The following is a 20,693-nucleotide window of genomic DNA, read 5'->3' as shown; positions in this document are numbered from 1 at the left end:
GTTTAAAAGAAAAGAAAAGAAAATAGTTAAGGTAGGTGCAATGAGGAAGACGCAGAGGGGGTGACCAGATGAGGGTACTTCAGAAACAGAGACATGGTGGGAGGGGCCCCACAAGCCACCACCCCTGCCCATTGTGACCTCCGTGGTTGTGCCCAGGCCTTTGTGACAGGCACCCCTGAAATGGACTTGTGAGCCATGACACCTGGAGTTCCTACACCTGGAGTTCCCTCAGTAAGAGGGTGGCAGGTTGGGCCAGGCCAGAGCTTAGACCTGGGGTCAGGAAGGGGTCACAGGGAACTATGGAGGGACCACAAACCCTGCGACCCTGTGGCCACTCCCACCCCCAGTGCCCACAACCCTCAACTTCGAGTGGCCGTGGAGGATGCGTAGACCCACCCTGCCAAGGATTTGTAAGGTGGCCCTGCCTGGTACCTCTCAACTCCACTCACTCAGCGGAGTCTGCCAGGGCTTTCCCAGCCCCAGGAACAGGAGGCAGGGGGCCCAGGGTAGGCAGTGAGGTACCTGAGAGCTTTATTACAAGAGAAGAGGGAGAGGTGCGGCGACAGAGACCGAGAGATCCAGCTGGGGCGAGACAAGTACAGATGGAAGCAGGGCTGGCGTGGGGCTGGCCCCTGCACTCAGGAAGAGAGCAGGGGCCAGCCAGGCAGGGGGGAGCCCCCAACTCAGGGCCCAGACCCTGCCCATGCCCGCCCCTGCCACCGGGGACAGGGAGCCCGGCCTCACCCAGGGCAGCCCCCTCCCAGCTCCAGAGTGTGCCCTTGGGGCCTGAAGAACAGTCCTTCCTCCAGCTGGAGCAGGAGAACCAGAATCTGGTGAGTGAGGCACCCGCCACCAAGGCTGCAGGGCTGGCCACAGGCTCTGTGCCCATCTGTGCAATGGGCTTGCAGCTATTCCTGGACCTCCCAAACACCATGCCCTTTCTCCTCTAACCTGCCCCAGCCCTGGCTGCCTGTCTCCTGCCCAAGAAGCAGCTGTGACAGGCAGTCCCTTCTCTCTGCCCCACCCCCAGAAAAGGCAGAACCAGGACCTGCGGGAGCAGCTGGGGGCCCTTCTGGGGCCAGGGCAGCAATTCCTGCCTCTGTGCCCAGAGCACTCAAGCTGCACAGCCCTGGCCTGGGTAAGTGCAGGGCAGCAGCAGGACCTTGGGTGGCTGTCAGGAATGACCCTGTGACTACACGCACCACATCCCCTACTCCTGCTCCCAAGAAGTCCATGACCACAGATGGTGTCCATGACCTTGAGGCTGACCCAGGGGCTTTTCTGCAGCCCCCTGAGCAGGCTGGTACCCAGCCCCTGGAGGACAGGGCATCTTTGCAGCTGCTGCGACGGGAGCTGTGCCGGGGGGAGGAGTCCTTTGTGCAGCAGTCCCAGGTGGGCACCCAGAACTGGGCTGGTGCAGCTGTCCCAGGTAGGTGGAGAGGAAGGAGCTGACCACCCGCTGGCTCTACCCATGCCCACACTCTGCCCCTCCCCCAGAACGAGCTGCAGCGGATCCGATTGTCTTTTGAGAGGAAGAAGATGGCCATTACTGAGGTGCCCAACTGGCTAGGGTGGGAGGGGCTCTGGGGGACCCACATGGTGGGGTACATCCTCCGAGCATGACCCAGCCTCCCCCTCGCCAGGTGTGGGATGGCGTGGCCGAGGTACACATGGCCCTAAACAACCAGGCTTCCGGGCTCCGGGTAGGTCCCCAAAAGGTGATACCCAGAGGATGAGGGAGGCAGGAACTGGGTGGGGTTAGGGAGGTGAGTGGCAGGGGAGTGTGGCAGGGCAGGCAGAGGTAGAGGACCCTTTACGTTCTCTGCCCCTCAGAACCTCAAGAAGGACATCCGGGGCGTGCTGGACCAGATGGAGGACATTCAGCTGGAAATTCTGGGGTGATGTTGGGGAGCGGGGATGGGGCAGGTGTCCCGGTCAGGATGGGGTGGATGATCCCTAACTCCTCCCCTGTTCGACAGCACCAGGCCAGGGATCCTGCCCGGCTGGGGCAGGGAGCACACATGGCCCTGACTCTGCAAACCACCCCCCCCCAGGGATCGTGCCCACTGCCGCACCCAGACCAGGAAGGAGCAGCAGGCAGCATGCATAGCGGTAAGCCCCCACTCCTCTCCCAGTCTCCCCCCCCCCCGGAGACCCTACTCAGGGAGGGGAGAGGTGGGCTTCAGTGAAGGAGGCCCCAGGGTGGGAGCCCCACCAAGAGCCAGGTGACCAGAGTCATCCAGGAGACATGGTGCAGGTGCCTGTCCTGGGCGGGGGGAGCAGGAATGTGCAATGCAGGGACCCCTGCCCTGGGGCAGGTGCTGACCCAACTACCCCCCACCCCCTCACAGAAGGCGAAGCCCCAGCTGGAATGTTCTGAAGGCCTCAAAGGCCAGCTCTGGTAGGTGGCTGTGTGAGCTTGTGGGCAGAGCCCAGTCCCCTGGGACCATCCCGAGGGCACCCCTGCCCCCTGACCGCCGCCGCCCGCAGGCTGCTGGCCCTGAGGCTGCTGCTGGGTGCCGTGCTGGCCTGCACCGCCGCCTACGTGTACGTGGTGGACCCTGCGCCCTTCGAGGGGCTGGTGCCGCCCCTGCTGAGCCGCGCTGCCGTCTGGAAGCTCCGGGCCCTGCTGGGCCCGTTCCTGCGCCTCGAGGTGGACGACTTCCTGCCCTTCTAGGCGGGAGGCCCAGCGGCCCCAGCGAGGAGGAAGCCAGGCGGCCAGCGCGGCCCCAGGTGCCCAGCGGCCGTGCCGGCCTTTATCCACAGCACTGCCGAGCACCTTTTCTGCCAGGAGCCACGGAGAAGGGTGGAGGCGGGGTCTGTCCTGAGGGCTGGGCCTGCAGCTGGACATATAGTGGTGACACACACTGCATGTGAGCTTGTTTCCATGGAAATGGGGGCAGGAGGCTGTGCTGCATCCTGAGGCTGACTTCTCAGTGGGGGCCCTTCAGGGTGGCACCCCTACCTCGGCCCTCATGCCATCTGCCAGGTGGACGGCAGCCCTTCCACAGGAAGCCCCCAGCCTGCCCTGGCCACCAGGAGGGCTCTGAGCAGAGGATGTCGGAGGAGGGTCTCCACTGATAGTGAGGAATGGGGATTCTCATGCCTCTTCCCTCATCAGGGGTCAGCTTCTCAGACTGAATCTGCTGACCCTCTGACCTCATACCCCTCACATAACCCTCCGTCCCTGTCTGGAAGACTACAACTGCTCCCCACGCCCACCTGGCCACCACCCACCCGGTCCTCCCCCCAGCCCGCAACCCACTCCTCTCCTCTCTCCAACCCTGGGTCTCTGTCCAGTCCAGTCTCCTGGCACTGCCCCAAGGCTCAGAGGACAGGGGGACCACGTTGGTGGACAGAGCCGCGGAGGTAAACACCAAAAATTTTATTTAGGGCATTAAATTAGGGCAAGGAATACCTTTTAGAACATAGAGAATAGCTTTGTGGCTTGTTCATCCCCAAGTGGGAGAAATAGAGCTAGCTGCTGCTCAGGCAGGAAAGGGCTGGCCTGGGCCCAGCCCTGCCCCTGGGGGTGGCCAGGCCCAACTGGCTGGGGACTGCAGGGCTGTGGGCAGCAGGGCCGGAGCTCCCCAAGCAGACATCTCAGTGTGAAGGAGTGAAGACAGCCCAGGCAGGGCCTAGGCGGAGCCGGCTAGCTGCGCTAGGCGGCCAGGTCTCTTTCCACCCTGGCAGGACTTGAAGGGCTCAGCAGGCTGGCAACTCCAGGAGGTTAAGGCATCTGTTCATATGCTGGGTTCAGGGAGGGGGGAGTGCAGTGACCAGCAGAGGCAACCTGAGACCCCCACCCCAGCCCAACCACAGATTCCTGGACTCCCTGGGGCAGAAGTGGCATCTAAAGTGCTTGGTCAGGCAGGGAGGTCAGGGTGATGGTGGAACTCCTGGGGTGTTGAACTCCCTGCAGCAGGGGGGGACTTCCTGAGGTGGGTAGGCACTGGGTCACAGGCCCCAGTGGGCTGGGAGTCAGTCCTGGTGTGGCTGGTAGAGAGGGGACCTCCAGCCCATACCCTAGGGGTCATGGCAGCCTGGCCTCCTGGACTGTCTTCCTGAGCTGGCTTGTCCCAGGACCCACAGATGCCTACTTGGTGTCCCGCTCAGGCCCCGAGAATCTGGGGAAAAGGCTGGAGGCGGCCAAGTGCAGGCGGCACACAGCACCTCGGGGGGACACCCCAGCAGCTGGGCTCCAGGGAACCCGCAATGGTGGGCGGTCCTCAGGAAGGCCAAGGTGGCACAGGTGCAGGCCGGGGGGCACCCTGGGCGGGCCACGCCGCCCCCATCCTCGGCTGCAAGTGCCGATCCGCCCCCTGTGGGCCGCAGCGTCGCATGAGAGAGAAGCAGAAAGGTGGAGGTCAGCATAGGGCATAGCTGCCCACTGCAGGGTCCAAGGCCCAGGGGCCAGCCCCCCAATCTCTGCCTAGCTGTCACAGCCCCGAAAAGCTGTGTACTCCCGATGTCTCCACCCCCGACATTTATTAGGTGGTAGGGGGTGGTCCAGTAAATGCAGCTGCAGGCATGGCAATGGCCCCCACAGGGCGCCCAGCCAGCAGGTGGCCGTGTATGCACCTCCTACTCCATCTCCCTTAAGTCCCTGGATTCCCGGGGGTGCCCCTGGGGAAGCCGCAACCCCAGCCTTTCTCTAAATGCCCTCTTACTGCCAGGGATGAGGCAGACCCAGGGGAGCCGCACACTTGTCAGCCAAAAACCCATGGGCCAGCCCCTGCCTCCCTAGCCTCCAACTCGGCTTAAGTCAGCAGAAATGCCCACAAGGAACGTCTGACCCGATGCCGCCAGCCACCACCTCTCCCAGAGCCTGACCAGCTCTGCCCCCCACCCTGGAGCCCCTGAGTTGCAGCAACAGCCCTGGCCTTGCTCAAGGAATGGATAGAAATGACTCTTTTTCTTTTTTTAATAAAATTATAGATATATAGATGTAGATATAAAAACATAAAACATACAACGCAAGCGGACGCTGCTGTGTGCTTACTCTCGGGTCCCTGGTGCCAGGCAGAACTCGGACCCCCTCCCCATGTGCTTCCCACGCAGGCGCCAAGGCTATGGCGGCCCCGGCTCTGATGCCTTGGGGTGGGGACTCTTGTTTGGCAGGAAGGGACTCCTGGTCTAGAGCCCCTGTGGCAGCATCCAGCCTGTGCCTGCTCCCACCTGCCCCCATCACCTCCCACAAGAGCATAAAGCAGAGGTTAAGGCTTCAATGACAGCGAGTTTCCCGGCAGTGGGGGCAGCGGGAGCCCGAGCTTTAACACATGGGACGTGGCATGGCAGCTCAGCGCAGACACGGGGACACTCCCACCAGCTAGGCGAGACGGGACACATGGAGCCAGGACCCCACCCACAGCTGGTGGTCTATTTGTCTGTCTGTCCACCTATCCGTCAGAACCCAGAGCAGTCCTGGAGCTGGGTGCCTGTGGGCCAGGGCTGGGCTCCCTGCAGAAGAATCGGCCTCGCCAAGCTACAAACTTCTAGCCGGTCCCTGAAAGGCAGCGGGTTAGGAGCAGCAGGGTAGGCCCTTGGTCCGAAGACAGCCAGGGGCCCAGGCCTCTCTGTCCATCTCTGGGCCACAGTGACCTGTCTGTAAGGGGCGTGGGTGGAGGCTAGCCTGGTGACAACATCAAGTGCCACCGCAAGGCCCCAACTTGTGGAAGCAGGGCCACCGAGACATCCTGTAGCCCGTGGCCCTTGGCTCGGCCACGCCCTGGTGAGCAGATAAGTGGATGGACAGGCAGAGGACAAGGGACAGACTTATGGAGGCTTGGTTCTCTTTCCTGCTGATGTATCCATACCAGGCCTGGGCCTCCTCCCCAGCAGAGAAGTCAGAAGGGGGACAGCTGCTGGGGGGTCCTGGTCCCCGAAGTGCCACAGTGGATGGGTGGCAGTCAGTCCTCACACCGAGATCTCGTACGTGGTCCCACCCACGCCGGACACCTTCTTAACGAGTGTGTGACGGGCAGGGCTGGTGGAGGGCCCCGGGGGGCCGGTGGCAGGACCTAGGCGGGCCAGGCCCGGGGACTGTCCATTAAGCTTACTTGGGGGGGTCTTCAGCTGAGGGTGGTCCCTGCATCAAAACAAGCACATACATGCACACACACAGTGAACACGGGACCATGGCAGGACAGAGGCCAGCGGAGGCAAGAGGACAAACGATACAGACGGAGCCCTGGGTAGCCCCTGCCTCTGAGCTCAAAAAGTCTCACTCAGAAAGTGGTGCAGAACCTGCAGGGGGAGGGCTGTGCTGTCACAGGACAGACAGACAGATATCAGAATGGCTGTCACACACGCCCTCTCCCCCAGGTCCCTAGGTCCCACCCATTGGAATAGACCACAAGCACGGGGAGGCCAGGTGGATACCAGCCAGCCAAGCCCCTGGCCCTGCCCCGCCTTGGTGCCCTAAGCTGGGGAGCCCAGTGGGCATGTGTGGCCCCTCCCTGGTTCTGTTAGAAAAAAGAGGGGCCACCTTCCTGCCCCACAGCCTGCCCAGCAATGACCTCACTGCCCAAACAGTCATAAGGCAAGAGCCTCTCCCTCCTTCAGCTGCCTCCCTGCCTCTCTGTGCAGCTGCCACCCTGACCAAGCCTTCACTCAAAGCGGCTGGAGTGAAGCCCTGAGGATGCTACTGCATCTAGCATGGGATCCACACACAGTAGGTGCTGGGTTCCTGTACTTGGACCTGAGCTGCCAGGTAAGTTAGCCTGGCATCCTCAGTTCCCCACCTACTAGGGGGACCTGGGACCAGCCTGCCCCTCCAGTCCCAGTTTCCCCATCTCTAAGCAGGGAAGCATCTGCTTCCAGGAGCTGTGTGTCCCACCCAGGGCAACACACTGTGCTCTGGGGTAATGTCCCCCAGACTCAGCCTCCTGGACAGGGACCATCTCCTGAGGAAAAAGCCCTGGGGTCCCCCACTCATGGGTCTGCGCTGGCCAGGGGAGAATGTGGGGCGTTGGGCTCAAGATGCAAATCCTCCCACACTCTGGGACGTGCCAGGGCATCCTGGGAGCTGGGCAACCCTCCAAGTGCCAGAAGCCTCCAAGGCAGGGGAGGCCCATCCCACAGGTGGCCACAGGCCTCCTGGACAACCCACGTGTGATCAGCCAAGAGGCCCCCCACAGGAGGCTGGACACCTGCCCCATGTGGGGAAGCCTGCAGCATCCCCAGCACCCACCTCTGCACGGCCAGTGAGGGCGGTGGTTCCGGGAGGTCCGTGTGGATGAAGGCGACGGCTTTGGGGCCCATGTAGGTGGGTGAGCGGGGAGTGCTGGGAGGAGAGGGTGGGCCCTGGCGCAGGGGAGACCGCTGCGAGCCACTGCCTGGCCGGGGCCCTGGGGCATTGTTGTTGGCCAGGTCGGCCTGCAGGGAGGAGGAGGAGGTCCGAGGCGCCCGACTAATAGCGCTAGACAGCGAAGACAGCGATGTCTGCAGTGCAGGGTTGTGGGCGCCTCTGAAGCTGGGGCCAGCCACCAGGTCGTCTCTGGAGCCATAGTGCAGCGCAGGGCCGCGGGGACCCTCGGACAGCACGCTGGCCTGCTGCAGGCTGTAGGAGCTGGGTGCGTCGTAGACGCCTGAGTCGCCAAAGAGCGAATCGGCCTGAGAGCGCAGCAGCCGCTCACGCTCCTCCCTATCCTTGCGCTCCTGGATAGAGGCCATGATGGTCCTGGACAGGTTGTCATAGCGCACGGGAGAGGGCTCCCTCGGCCGGGGGCCCAGCACGGGGCTGAAGCTCCGGGGCGGGGGCCGTGGGGGGTCGCCCACAGCCCCAGGGTGCAGGTAGGGCGAGCGATAGCTGGCCATGCCAGCCGAGGGATGGGCTGGGCACGCGTGGCCACTGGGCGAGCCGGGGTTAAGGAGGCTATCATAAGACAAGCTGCCGTTGCGGTTGGGCAGCGCATGGGGGGCAAAGATGCTGTGATGGGGCGTTGGGGCCCCACCCTCAGAGCGCAGGGACTGCAGGGCTATGTGGTCCCCGCCCCGCCGGCTGGCGGCCTTGAGGCTCAGGGAGCGCAAGGCCCCCGAGAAGGTGTCGGAGGCGCTGAGGGGTGGGGACGGCGGGTAGGCTGTGTGCAGGCCACCAGGTGTGTAGTCAGGAAGGTCCAGGTTGGGCTCAGACGTGAAGTCGAGGCTGTGGATGCTGTCCTCCCCCAGCGCCAGGGAGTCAGGTCCTGGAACCTACGGGGAGAGAGGGTATACATCAACCACTGCCCACCCACCACGCCCTGCCCAGCCCCCAGGTATTCTGTGCCCACGTGGAGGCTACTATCCTGGTGACATCAAGGTGGTGTCAGGTGCAAGTAACAAGCTGTCCCCAGAAGTTCTCTATCCCCTGACCACACCACCTGGTCCTTGCCCACCAGAGCAGGAAGTGGGGGCAGAGTGGAGCAGGGCAGTGGCCCCAGGCGGTGTCTCCCCAGGGAAAGGTGTACACCAGCTCACACTCCCAGAGGGCAGGGGACACGGGGGCAGCCTCAGGAGCCGGACCTTGAGGAGATGTAATCACCACACAGTGACCAGGGCCCTCTCCCAGGCTCCCCACCTCAGAGGGTCAGGGTGCTGTGAGGCCACAGCTGGCTGCTGTAGACCCCCAGGGCAGTGTCCTTGGAGCCCACCCAGCCTACGAAGCAGCCACAGAGGCACGGACGAGGGGTCTCTTTGATTTTCTGTGATTTGAGGCATATAGGCTTGGATTTGGGAAAAGAGCCTGGGGAACCCCAAAACCCAGAGGGGGTGTAGGTTGGGACAAATGTGGCCTCAGGGCACTTGGCCAACACCAGACCCTGCGTGGGATCCAGGACAATCCCAGGAAGGTGACCCAGCCCAGGGCACCTAAAGCCCCACCCCCACCCCCCACCCCAGGAAGGGCCACTGCACACTGGCCAGGGAGGCCCAGACTCACTGCCCAGATCAGTGGGCCTCGAAAGGCAGGGCGAGGCAGGACATTGGTTCTGTGGGGTGGGGTAGGGGCTGGTGTCGGTGTGTTGGTCCAGCCACAGGAGGGCCTCTCAGGTGGCTGTGAAGGAGGGCAGGCAGGCAGCCTGGGCATGCTCGGGGAATTCCGGGGAATTCCACAGCCGACTGCTCCACAGCGAGCATGGAGTGCTATACAACTCAAGGAAATAAATGTGCTTTCTAAAACAATCTCAGATTCTTTTGAAGCCTTCCCGTGGGCCTTACAGAGTGACTAATGGTGGAATTCTAGGCATCCTGGCACATACTGCTCCTGGGGGTAGCCGCCTACTGGGCCAGCAGGCAGGCCAGCCAAGGCACGGGGTGCCAGAACTGCCTGTGCCAGGCCCTCCCTGGACACCCTGCCCTGCTCCCCTCCACCACTCCCAGCTGGGATCCCTGCAGGTTGGGGTCCCAGGAAGGGCCTCTATAACCCAGGAAGGGCCTCCTGGGGGATGAGGCCTCTGGGGTAGGGTCTCCAGGGCAGGGACCCCGGGCAGGGCCAGGCTTCCTCACCTGCTCGCCTGGCCCGCAGAAGGGTGCCTTGGGACCCATGGGAAAGGTGGGCCGGAACTTATACATGGCGGGTGTCGGGGGGCTGGTCCTCTGTGCCGACAGGGTGCTCTCTGGGGGAGATCGACCATGGTCAGGATGGGGTCAGTCCGTGCCCCCCCCCGTTTGGCCGGCCCCACCTCACCAGCACTGCCTGGGCGTGGGGTCTGCCGGTCACCGCTGAATGTGACAGCCTCAGCCTTGGGGGGCAGTGGTGGCCCCAGGTCCAGTGGCTTCTCATCAAGCCGATCCAGGCTACCCTTGGACTGGGAGGGGGCATGGTCAGTGGTGGGTAGGGTGTAGCTTGGGGGGGGCTTAACTGGAGACGCTTTCCTAGGGCCCTGGGAATTGGACCCTTCCCCAGAATCCACCCAATTCCTCCCCCTCCCCTTCTTCTAGGCCCCTCCAACCTAGCTATTTCCCGGCCCCAATGGTCTGACTCCCACCCCATTCCCTACCCACCCTAGGGTCCCCACCTTGCTGTGGCCCAGGCTGGCCTTCAGCCCGTTGTCGCTAAGCTTGACCTTGAGTGGTGCAGCTCGCTCCAGGAGCTCAGGCCGAAAAAAGGGAGGCTTCAGGCGAGCAGCAAGTGGCAGCCTGGGTGGCTCCACCACATACCTGTGCCGGGGTAAGAGGGGTCAGTGGCCAGGACAACCCAGCCTAAACACACACCAAGGGCAGGACCGGCCCCACCTGCCAAGGACAGAGTGGACCAGGCTTAGGGTCAGCAGCTGCCCACCCCGAACCCAGCAGAGGCCCCTTGACACCCCACCCGGGCCTCACCGGGGAGCCAGGGGGCTGCACAGCACGTGTTCCACGTTCCCATAGCAGCCTCGGGTGAAGGGGTTCACACCCCCGCGGAACTTCCCTGTCACCTGTGGACACGGGACCCCTCAGCCAGCCTGGCTACCCAGGGTCCAGGCCAAGGTGGGTAGAGGGACAGGTAGGGACAGCTAGGGTTCCTCATGGGTTGGACAGAGTGAGCAGAGAGGTGCCCCCACCCAGGTCACCCCCGCCGGTCCCTGCAGGAAGCTGTGGAATTTCTGGGCCCTCACTGGTGGCTGCAGTGGCATGGCCCCACACCCCAAGCCCCACTGGGGTATCCAGGGCCGGAGCCTCCCCCACCACAGCTGCATAGGCCACCTGCAGCCCCGTTCCAACACCCACCCACCCTGTGCAGCCCTGGCCCTCTCAGCATTGGGGAACCCCCATCCTCATCAGTGTGGCCCTACCCAGGGTCTGCACCTGCTCATTGGTAGTGCGCCCCCGAGTGACCAGCACCACGTGGAAGCCGGTGAGGCCGATGACAGGGATGAAGAAGAGGCCAGCCACACACATGACAGCCATGCTGGCCCGTTAAGGCCAACGGCCGTGGGCGAAGACACGGAGCAGGTGCCTGTGGACAAACTACCCAGCCACCCAGGGAGGGCAACCCACCCTGTGGGGATTCGCAGGCAGCTGACCCACCCCTCTGAGCCTCGGTTTCCCCTGTGAATTGTGCCCCCGGCCCACACTGCCTTTGTGGGCGGGCCAAGGATACGTGATGGTGGTGTGCGCAGCTCCCAGCCCTTCTGCGTGGTTCAGCACGTAGACCAGGCCGAAGGCGACGACGCCCACCATGTGCGCACTGAGCGACAGCAGGAACAGGAAGAAGTAGCGGTAGTTGCGGCGCCCGATGCAGTTGTTGACCCAGGGGCAGTGGTGGTCGAAGTCCTGGGAGGAGCGCCGTGTCAGGATGCATGGCGGGCAGGGGGGAGGAAGGACACGAGGGGGCGGGGGCGGGGCAGACGGGATGGGGGGGTGGTCACCTCTACACAGTTGTCACAGACGCTGCAGTGGGAGCAGCGCGGCGGGCGGTAGAAGTGGCAGGTGGCACACCACTTCATACGGACCTGGATGCCCCGCACATCCACATTCTTGTACAGCGGGGCCCGGAAGTCGTCTTCCTTATCCTCGTCCTCATCCGCTGTGGGCCAGGACCAGGGGGAGGGGCAGCAGGAAAGTGACTTCCTTGGCAGGAGAGCCCCTCCCCGATCTCTGCCAGACCACCCTCCAGGATCCCCCCACCCAGGACTCTCCCGGGTCAGCCACTCACACTCTAGCAAGTGTGAGCAGATGATCTGCCCCAGCATAGGGCCCTACCTCGGGGGAAGATGCCAGGGTCCATGAAGGTGGCCATGCTGAAGTTGGCCAGGACAAAGAGGAAGATGATGCCATTGTAGACGGGAACAGCTGGGGACACAGCTCGTGTCAACCACGGGCACCTGTGTTGTACAGCAGGGCAGAGCTGGGTCTGGGGGTACAGCGGGTGGGTAAGGGGGGACTCGGGGGCAGAGGAATTAGTCATGTCCATGCGTGTGCAGGGCTTCAAGGCCATGGATCAGTGCTCAGCTGGCAGTCAGCAAAGCCACTGCTGCCTGGGCCTTCTGGGAGACCCCATCCATCAGCCCGCTGCTCCTTTGCTCAACCAGCCGTCAGGGGCTGTGCGTGTTCTCCACAGTGAGCGGACTCCATGTGCCAACTCCGACCCTGGCAGGCCCCCAGGTGGCTGTTAGGAATTCAACTCACAGTTGAGGAAACTGAGGCTCAGAGAGGCCCATAGGCCTGGGGTGGCACCATTTCGGAGGGGTGGCCTGAGCCCACCCACGTCCTCCCACCCTACCCGGCATCTTCCCTGGGCTCCCCTGCTTTAGGGGGACAGACTGTAGGCAGGAGCCCGGGAGGGAAATGAGCCCGTTCTGCCCATGTGCCGTGACGGACAGAGGTCAGTAACCTGTCAGGCAGCTCAGGCCACCTCCAGTCCTCACCCAGACCTGTCCCCAGCCCAGTGGGGCCCCCTCAGCAGGGAGATTCTGGGGCACGAGGAGCCCTGTTCCTGGTCAGTAAATGCAGAGCAGGAGTCACCCCTGCTCTTCCCTGAGGGGCATGGTCTCACGGCACACCCCCACCTAGGTAGCCCCTTCTTTTCAGTTGGTCACCTTACTCTCCACGTGACAGTGTAGAGCATTTGGAGACTCTAAAAAAGTATGGCGCCCTCACCCCTTCACCATCTCTCACTATCCCTCACACTTGGCTGCAAAGCTGCCCGCTCTTCCAGGAAGCCTTCCCAGACTCCTGGTACCCTGCAAGGGTCACACACACCTCCCTGATGGGTGCTCTGCCATAGAGAATGTCTTCCTCAGCCTTCTTGGGACCTGACCAGAGCCCCCTCAGTGGAGATCCACCAATCCCTGGACATGTGGTCTTTGGCCCCCTGCGCCGACCCTGCAGCAGGTCCCTGAGTCAATCCACTTGGCTCCCACAAAGCCCCTCTGGCCTCAGGCTCCCCATCTCCTCTATGGCTCCTGGTTATCATGACAAGCAGGGACATTCAGGGGGTTTGCTCCCCTCCCAGTACCAAGGCCCACAGTACTTGGAGTTCGGGGGGTGGCGAGGACCTCCCACAGTAGCCCTGACCATGAGGACAGTGTTGTGGTCGCCAGCAGGGTGAGCAGTGCCCACAGCCCTGCCCGCCACCCAGTACAGGCTGGCCACACTGGCGCACCCACGCCTGTCTTGGCCAGGAGCCAGCCCCACCACCCCAGCAACCACCTCCATGGCAGCAGAACTTCGCTATTTTTAGTGGAAGGCAAGAGGCTATTTAAAGATTCCCTTCCCACGGCAGCACACTTGGCACACGGAGCCCGAGTTACCCCTTCCTCTTCTCCAGGACCGCTGTGGAGGTGGATGCACGGCCTAAGGACAGAGTTCCCTCTGCCGGGAGGGCCTTCCTCCACCACCCCCCACCAGCAGCTGCCTTCTACACTCCGCATCCCTGGGGGCTGAAGCCTGGCATACAGACGGCACTCAATGAGTGTCTGTGGCCTCTGATCCAATCCCATTCAGCAAGGCGACAGTGGGCCCAAGGCATGGTCTGCCCAGCAAGGCGGGGATGGGGGCACAGGTCCCAGGCACGCCCGGGACCCAGGGAGAGGTGGGATACCTCGGACCCCTGTCAGGCAGTGTGAGCCCCCTCCTCATGGCACCTTATGGGAAGGGGTGACCACATCATTTGTACAAAATAAAAATACAGGCTGCTTGTTTAAATAATACCAAGAATTTCAAGACAGTGACAGGAGAGCATTAAAGCAAATGCAGGCCCTCACACACCTGCACAGTTCGAGGGCCAGGGGAAAGTAAGAGGCCAAGGAGACCCGGGGTCCACTGGGGCCGGCTGAGGACAGGAGGGTGTGCAGACACGAGGCACAGCAAGCAGGTGGGCACTGAAGGCGGGAGGATACATGGGGGAGGCTGGCGTGTGGGCCCGGCCCACCATTCTGTCCAGGTTTTGCTGGTGAATACGCAGGGCCCGCTGCCCACCTGCCCTGCACAGTGGACCATACATTTCACCCTCCCAGCTGTGTAGGAGGGCACTTCTCTTCTGTCCTCCCCATTTTACAGACCAAGAGCAGATATCTGAGGGCCTGACACACACCCAAGGCCTTGGGGCGAGTCTGCGTCTGAGCTGGGGTTTGAACCATTACCCAGGCTACCAGAGACTGGACCTCAAGGGCAGCCCCCCGTGCTGACCAGAGCTCCCGTTGGCCCGGGTGGTCTGTACTGCTTTGTCCTCCCTGAGCCTTGATGAACCCTCAGGGCACATGGGCTAGACATGGGTGAGATGCCTGGGTCTGGAGAGGCAGCAGCTGTGCGGCACTGGGGCCACGTGGGAAATCTGCACTCTGACAGGGCAACGCCTGCATTGAGGCGCTGGACTACGCATACCTGGGGAGAGCAGGGCAGGGCCTTAGCTGATGTCGCGCAGGCTCAGGAGGGGTGCAGGTCCTCCAACTGGGACCTGAGCCACTGCCCCCTCCGCCCACCATCTCTGAGGCCCCAGGCTTGACTCAGACCCGGGATCAGATACTCTCACGCATTCCTGTCCCCACATCACCCCCCAGGTGGCCTTCACTACCCGGCCATGCCATAAGGGGGACTCAGGCCTGGGTCACGCCTAAGGAGGATGGCTCATCAGCCAACGCTGCCGAGGCCTGGAACTCAGCCACCTCGGGAAATGTGTGAGCTAAGGCGGGAAAGATGAAAGAGCCCATGCAGGCATGTGCGCAGACACACACGTGTACCCACTTGAACATGCAGGGTCACATGCACGCACATGTGTGCAGTACATACACACACAGAAACATGCTCCAAGACATACATGTGCATACATGTGTGCATGCTGCACAAGCATGTAGGCACACGTGCATGCATAATTACACACAAAAGGCACATGTGCACAAACACATGCAAACCTGTGCTGACATGGAAGACACACACATCTACAAACATTTGTGTGTGCAGATATGCACACTTTGGCACACGTGCATGAACATACATACACATGACAGTAAAGGTATACCTGCACAGACGTATGGACATGTAAACACACACCAATGTGCAGACACGCCCCTCCCACTGACCCTAGCTCCAAACGACCTGGGCTCAGCTGCCTCGCACTGCCCTTCCACTTCTCTGAGCTTCCCTCTGCTCCCTGTAGACTGGGCAAGCGTGAGGACATGTGAGGACAGGCAAGCTCTGGGCAGGGCCTGGCAGGCAGCACTGCTCAGTCCACCCTGAGTCCATTCTAGACTCCAGGAGGGCCCCTCAGCCCACAGGAATGATACCCCACTTCCACCCAGGTAACGGTACACTACAGGCGCAGCCCAGTGGGCAGAGATCGGCCACTCCCTGCTGGCTACAGCCACGCTTCGGGTCAGGGCAGGCCTGGGGGAATGGCTTCGCTGAGGCTCCTAGCCCTCCTCCCTGACCAGCCCGTCTCCTGAGTGTCAGGGCCACATGCCAGTGCCATGGGTCTCACCCCGGTCAAGGCCCCGAGTCCCTCCTGGGAAGGCAAGGAGACACCTTCCCAGGAGGGACTCGGGGCCTTGGGGAGGGTAGGGGGTTCTGCAGGAGAAGCATGTGCACCACAACTAAATATAGAATGGAAACTTTTAACTCAGACGTTTTCATTTAAATCACGTTCTTCATTAACACTGTTTGTGTTCACACATGGGGCACATGGGACCAGAGGGTCTGCAGCCACTCTGTTCTGATTAGGCCAGGCAGAGCCTCTGACCACGTGCACCTACCCATCCAATCCCTATAGACATCTCAGCAGATGGAGAAACTGAGACTCAGGGAGCCAGGGGTTACCCAGGCCACATGCAACAAGTCCTGGCAGGAGGCTCACACCACCGCCCCATGTGGCCCCTGCCAAGAGTCTCCGTCTACCTAGGCCTGCCACGGGCTATCCTGGTCCTGGGCCGGATCTCCCACTGTCCCAGGCTGGGCCTTGCTCCCTGACTGGGCCTCCAAGCATGGGAAGGGCTCAGGCCCATCCAAAAACCAGCCCCAATATCCCAGAAATCAGTCCGCTGGACCCAGACAGAGACAAGGCAGCCGACCCAGCCCAGCCCCAAGTGTTGGTATTCTGCCAAAAAGCCCAACACTCTGATGTTCACAGTCCCCATCCTTCTGCAAAGTGGCCCTGGGAGAGTAAGGGGCAGGGGACTCTCGGACACTCCTCTCAGCAGCTGACCTAGCTGGCACTGAGCCAGTGTGAAGGGCTTCTGGGACCTGGGGAGACACAGCACCAGGGACCCAGGAGGGCTTCCTAGAAGAGGACGGCCGCTGGGACTCTGCCCTGAGGTAAGCTCCCCACCCTCAGAAGGGGATGCCCCCACTCCCGGCATCCTTCCCACGTCCCAGATTCTCCTGGCAACATGTCTGAAGGTCCTGCTGGTCCCAGCCCCCTCGATGAGCTGGCCCAAGGAGGGGTCCTTGGTCCTCCAGGACCCCAGTTCCCTACCCTACATGACACCAGAAGCTACTGCCTGTGTGGACCTGCCCCAAAGGAGGCAACTCATGCTTATTAAGTGCAGAGAGGAGGCCTGGGGCCCCTCAGTATCCAGTGAAGTCCAAGGAGCAAAGGGAGAGAAGACAGAATCCTATGGGCCTGAGGGTGGGTGGGAGGGCACAGGAGCAGCTGCTCCCTCCCAGCACATGTCTGAGTCTGCAGCAGGCTTGGGCCCAGAAACAGGGCAGAAGCGTGGGTACTGGGATGATGAGAAGCCAGTCCCAAGAAAGGGGCTGCCTGGACCCTTCCTAGCCCAGAACTGACACATTGTGCTGGTGTCGGTGGGCCTGGCCCGCCCAACAGAGCCTCTTCTCAGGAACCCAGCTGCCAGGGCAGATGCAGACCAGGGATTGTGGCCCAGGGATTGTGGCTTCGGGGTTGGGCTGTAGGAGAGCCCTGTCCTGGAGAATGAGCAAGACTCCCTCAACTAGATGGTCACTTCACCTGTACCCCAGCTAGTGCCCCTAGGTCCCCATCCTGCCATACACAGGTGCGGTGTCCCAAGGAAACCCTGCACCTCCCAGCATTGATGTCCCTGAACCCAGACCCCCAGCTGTGAGAACACAGGAAGGAAGAAGACCTGACACTCAGCAGAGTGCAGTAGCCTAAGAGCCCACCACTTGGGGACAAGTCAAGTTCACAGGAGAGCAGAGTAAAGGCTCTCTGAAATCACGGGAAGGGCTCACCTCACAACAAGTACGCAAGCACAAGACGGGGGGCCAGGTGAGCCTAGGAGGACAGGGGATAGACAGGCTCTCTGAGGTGAGGTCGATTTCAATTTCTTTTTATGTTTTTCTTTCTACATTTCACAAGTTCTCAACAGAGAACCTTTATCACTTTCAAAGTCAAGAGGAAAAATGCTGAATTGCATTTAGGGAGTGAGAAACTGAGACAGGCAAGTGAAGGCCAAAACTCCCCCCAAACCCCCACCCTGGCCCCAGAGCCAGGACTGCACTGGGCCTCACCTCTCCAGAAGACCCAGCAGGACATGTCCTCCCTCTTCCTGCACCTGCTGCCTGCCTGCCCCTCTCCTTTCTGCCCACAGCCAGCAGCATCTGAGTGACAAGAACACGCCTGCCCACCAAAGCCAGAAATAAGCCCATCCACACAGGCCTTTTTAAACACATTCTTGGCAGCCTGTGGCACCCACCCAGCCCTGGAGTCCAGGTAGGGGGCTCTCCTGCCTCCACAGACATCCAATGCAGACTCACCATCCACAGGGCACCAACCTTGCTCTTGCTAATGTGAGAGGGTGTCAGGCTGGCCCCTGCCCACCCTGCTCCAGGCTCACTCACACTCAGGGGCTAACCCACCTCTGAACAGCCACCCGTGAGGCCTCAGGTCCCCAGGAAGGTTTGACTGGTCATTGCTCTAGTAACCAGGGCTGTGTCTCAGCCTGAGTCTTGTGGAAGGGGGTGGACACAGGCCCACGAGGCTGAAGTCTGGAGCTTCCAATCCCTCCTGGTGCCAGAAGGAACCTTCGGGAGCCCCCATGACCATGGAGAGGGAGCTGTGTCATCAGCCTGCCACTCTGGTCTGTGAGCCAGCTTGTGTTTCAGGTGAAGAAGCTAAGGCTGCAAGAGCACAGAGCCCTGCCTCCTTTCTGCCTCAAGGGTCCCAACGCTGGCCATGGTCAGTGTCCCTGGGTGTGGCCTGGCCTGGGCCCTCCAGCTATGATCACTGGGTCTTCCTGAGGTCAAGGAAGAGTGGAGGGTAACTGCCAGGCCAGTGTCTCCCAGGGCTGTGGGGCAGGCACGTGGCAGACTGGCCAGGCCACACCTACGCAGAAACAACTTGGCTCTGACCCGGTCAGACAGCCGGGAGGGGACCCAAGAGCCGCCCTTGGCTCCTTGCGGAGGGCTGGTGGCTCTGGACAGCCCACGTCCCCTCCTGCAGCCTGTGGGGAGGGGAGGGCTGAGCCACACCCTGGGCAGCCACTGCACACTCTCCTGTCCAGGCCAGTGCCTCACACCCAGGGCCTGGCTGGCACACTCATTAGGTGTCTACCAGGCATGAGTGTCCCAACACACAGGACTCATCACTCCCTGGTGCCCCAGGAAAAGCACACTCACAGCCTCAGCCCAGGGTGGGGGCTCACGTTGCCCACAGCCCTGGTGCCAGCCCTGCCCTGCCCAGCACTCTGGCCCCTGCCCCCAGTCCCGTCGGGCTGTACACTGTTCCTATACCTGGTCCCTGCCCCTTCTGGCCCGAATGTGGCCCCTGCGCCCCGGCGACGCGGTGGACTTACGTGAACACGAAGAACAGGGTGCTGGAGCCGACCAACAGCGCGGCGGCCGTGGCCACCGGGATGTACTTGGCGGGTTTGAGGCGCGTCCCGGGGCTGCGGGGCATCCTGGGTGCCGCGCCGCCGCATCCCTCCCCGGGGCCGGGCGGGCGGGGCCGACGGGGTCGGACCGGGGTCGGGCGGGGCGGGCTGGACGCGGCGCAGGACCCGCGGCGGCGGCGGCGGCGGCGGCGGCGGCGGCAGCGGCGGCAGAGGAAATCCCACCCCACGGGCGGCGCGGCGGCGGCGGCGGCGGCGGCGCGCTGATGTCAGCGCGCCCCTTAAGGTAGACCAGGCGACGAGGGGGCGGGACAGGGGGCGGGGCGGAGAAGGGGGCGGGGCCAGGGACCCTCGATGACGCGCACGCCCCTCTCCAAGCGCTGGGTGCAGGAGCCTGCAGCCCCAAGACTCCAGACCCCGGCGCGCGACAGAGAAGGGCCGGCCTCCTGCGCAGCGCTCAGGACTCTCGGACGGCGGGCCTCTCCTAGCCTTGGTGCCCCAGCCCGGCGAGTGCCCGCGGCTCTCTGAAGCCACTCGGCCGTTGCACACCTGCAGGCCATGCCTACCGGTGGACACAGTAGAGGACCCCAGGCACCCTGTTCCCAGCCCGCAGGCCCTGATGCTGTGGCATGTCGGTCACTTCCTGGGCCTGCTTGCACAGACCTTTCTCTAAACACCTCGGAACGTTTCCCTGCGGGCAGACTAATATTCCCTGTTCCATGCTATTCGGGATTGGGCCAGACCCCTGTCCTCTGGAGTCTGCCACCCCCCACCCAGGCATTCAGGAGGGGGGTGGGGCTTGTGACACTGCAGGGGCACCTTGGTTGTTTATCCCCTGCCCACCTAACAGCCCTCGGGCCGTTAGGCTGGACTGAGCCCAGCTGGACTGGGCCCAGGGTAAGGAGGGCAGGGAACGCTGAGCCCTCCGCGTCCTGGCCCAAGCTGCAGGCTTGGGAGTGTGGGTGAGTAGGAGGCCCAGGGCCCGGCGAACCCCTCAGCCTATCCGGGGGCAGGGTGGAACGAAGCGCAGGACACACTGCCCCTGCCTGGGATAGGCCTGTGGTGAGGCCCACCTCCGGCAGGAAATCTCCCCCGCGCGCGCCGCCGCTTAAGGTGGACTAGCGGCCTAGTAGCGCTCGCGCTGGGTAGGCGGGACCAGCTGGACAGCTGGTGCAGAGTCTCTGGGAGATTGGGACTTGGATCAGGCTCCGCAGCCTACCCAGTGAGGGCCAGCAAGTGTCTCAGTGCGGCCATGCGCGGCACAGCGGCCACCTCCTTTCGGCCAGGTTGTCACAGGCCCTGGGTCTCCTCGGTCTGGAAGCCCCTCCTTGCTCTTCTTAAAGCTCCAGAGGCTGTGGGTGAGCTATTAAGGAATCTGTGATGGGGACCTGGCCACGGTGTTAATGCTGGTTGAGAGCAGATACGGTGATGGACATTCTCCCACAACACTCAGTTGTAGCCTCTGGCCTGTGTGTGTGTGTGTGTGTTGGGGGGGTAGTCCCCCCTCCAGGAGGCTCAGCACCTATGGGAAAGGATAGCTCTGAAGGGGGTGGTTCTGAGGCAGCGGAGCGACTTAGCATAAATGTGGGCAAAGAACAGATCCCACCTGGAGGAGAGCCCTCCTCCTGGCTGTGCAAGTTGCCACTGCCCTTGGGACAGGAGACCCTTCAGCCAAACTGTGCCCCAGCAGCAGCCTCACTCTCGCTCCTGCCCTTCTGCAGTCCCTTACTCGGAGACAACCCTGCCCCGCTCTGGTCACACAGCTTGAATGCAGACCCACCCATCAGGGGAGACTCCCCCACTGCACCCAGCCCCAGGACCGTATCGTGTAGAGGTGCCAGGATGGCTGAGCTGTGGAGTACCAAATGTTGGTCATGTCTCCTTGGTGAGGTCCCTGCAGAATGCCTGGACAGAAGGGAATCCCAGATGGAATACACCCAGTGAGACCACAGCCCAGGGCGTCTTCTCCCAAGGAGTTAAGATCCCAGGGAAAGG

The 20,693-nt window shown here is 62.4% G+C and overlaps 2 protein-coding genes across 3 annotated transcripts; one reads left to right on the top strand and one right to left on the bottom strand.

The window, feature by feature from the left end:
• The first annotated feature begins 299 nt into the window (after nt 1-299).
• CCDC188 (coiled-coil domain containing 188) lies at nt 300-2,677 on the top strand. The gene is made up of 9 exons (XM_033097260.1): nt 300-833; nt 1,031-1,138; nt 1,288-1,392; nt 1,498-1,554; nt 1,644-1,703; nt 1,834-1,898; nt 2,055-2,112; nt 2,352-2,401; nt 2,491-2,677. Exons 1-9 carry the CDS (start codon nt 300-302, stop codon nt 2,675-2,677), a joined length of 1,224 nt encoding a protein of 407 aa, XP_032953151.1.
• Nucleotides 2,678-3,398: 721 nt separating this feature from the next.
• Nucleotides 3,399-18,819, bottom strand: ZDHHC8 (zinc finger DHHC-type palmitoyltransferase 8). 2 transcript variants are annotated; one of them, XM_033098112.1, is made up of 11 exons: nt 18,663-18,819; nt 11,662-11,783; nt 11,328-11,485; nt 11,060-11,232; nt 10,765-10,867; nt 10,303-10,394; nt 9,996-10,137; nt 9,665-9,785; nt 9,484-9,593; nt 7,193-8,193; nt 3,399-4,322 (listed from the first exon to the last, which is right to left on the bottom strand). In XM_033098112.1, exons 1-11 carry the CDS (start codon nt 18,764-18,766, stop codon nt 4,097-4,099), a joined length of 2,352 nt encoding a protein of 783 aa, XP_032954003.1. In that variant the 5' UTR covers nt 18,767-18,819; the 3' UTR covers nt 3,399-4,096. The 2 variants fall into 2 exon arrangements, with proteins under 2 accessions (XP_032954003.1, XP_032954004.1); XM_033098113.1 differs by lacking the exon at nt 3,399-4,322 and adding an exon at nt 4,329-6,088 and having other exon boundaries at nt 18,663-18,817.
• Nucleotides 18,820-20,693: the final 1,874 nt, after the last annotated feature.

This window comes from Rhinolophus ferrumequinum, chromosome 25, assembly GCF_004115265.2.
Source record: "Rhinolophus ferrumequinum isolate MPI-CBG mRhiFer1 chromosome 25, mRhiFer1_v1.p, whole genome shotgun sequence".
NCBI lineage: Eukaryota > Metazoa > Chordata > Mammalia > Chiroptera > Rhinolophidae > Rhinolophus > Rhinolophus ferrumequinum.
The sequence above is the reverse complement of the archived record's forward strand: the minus strand, read 5'-3'. Positions and strand labels throughout refer to the sequence as shown.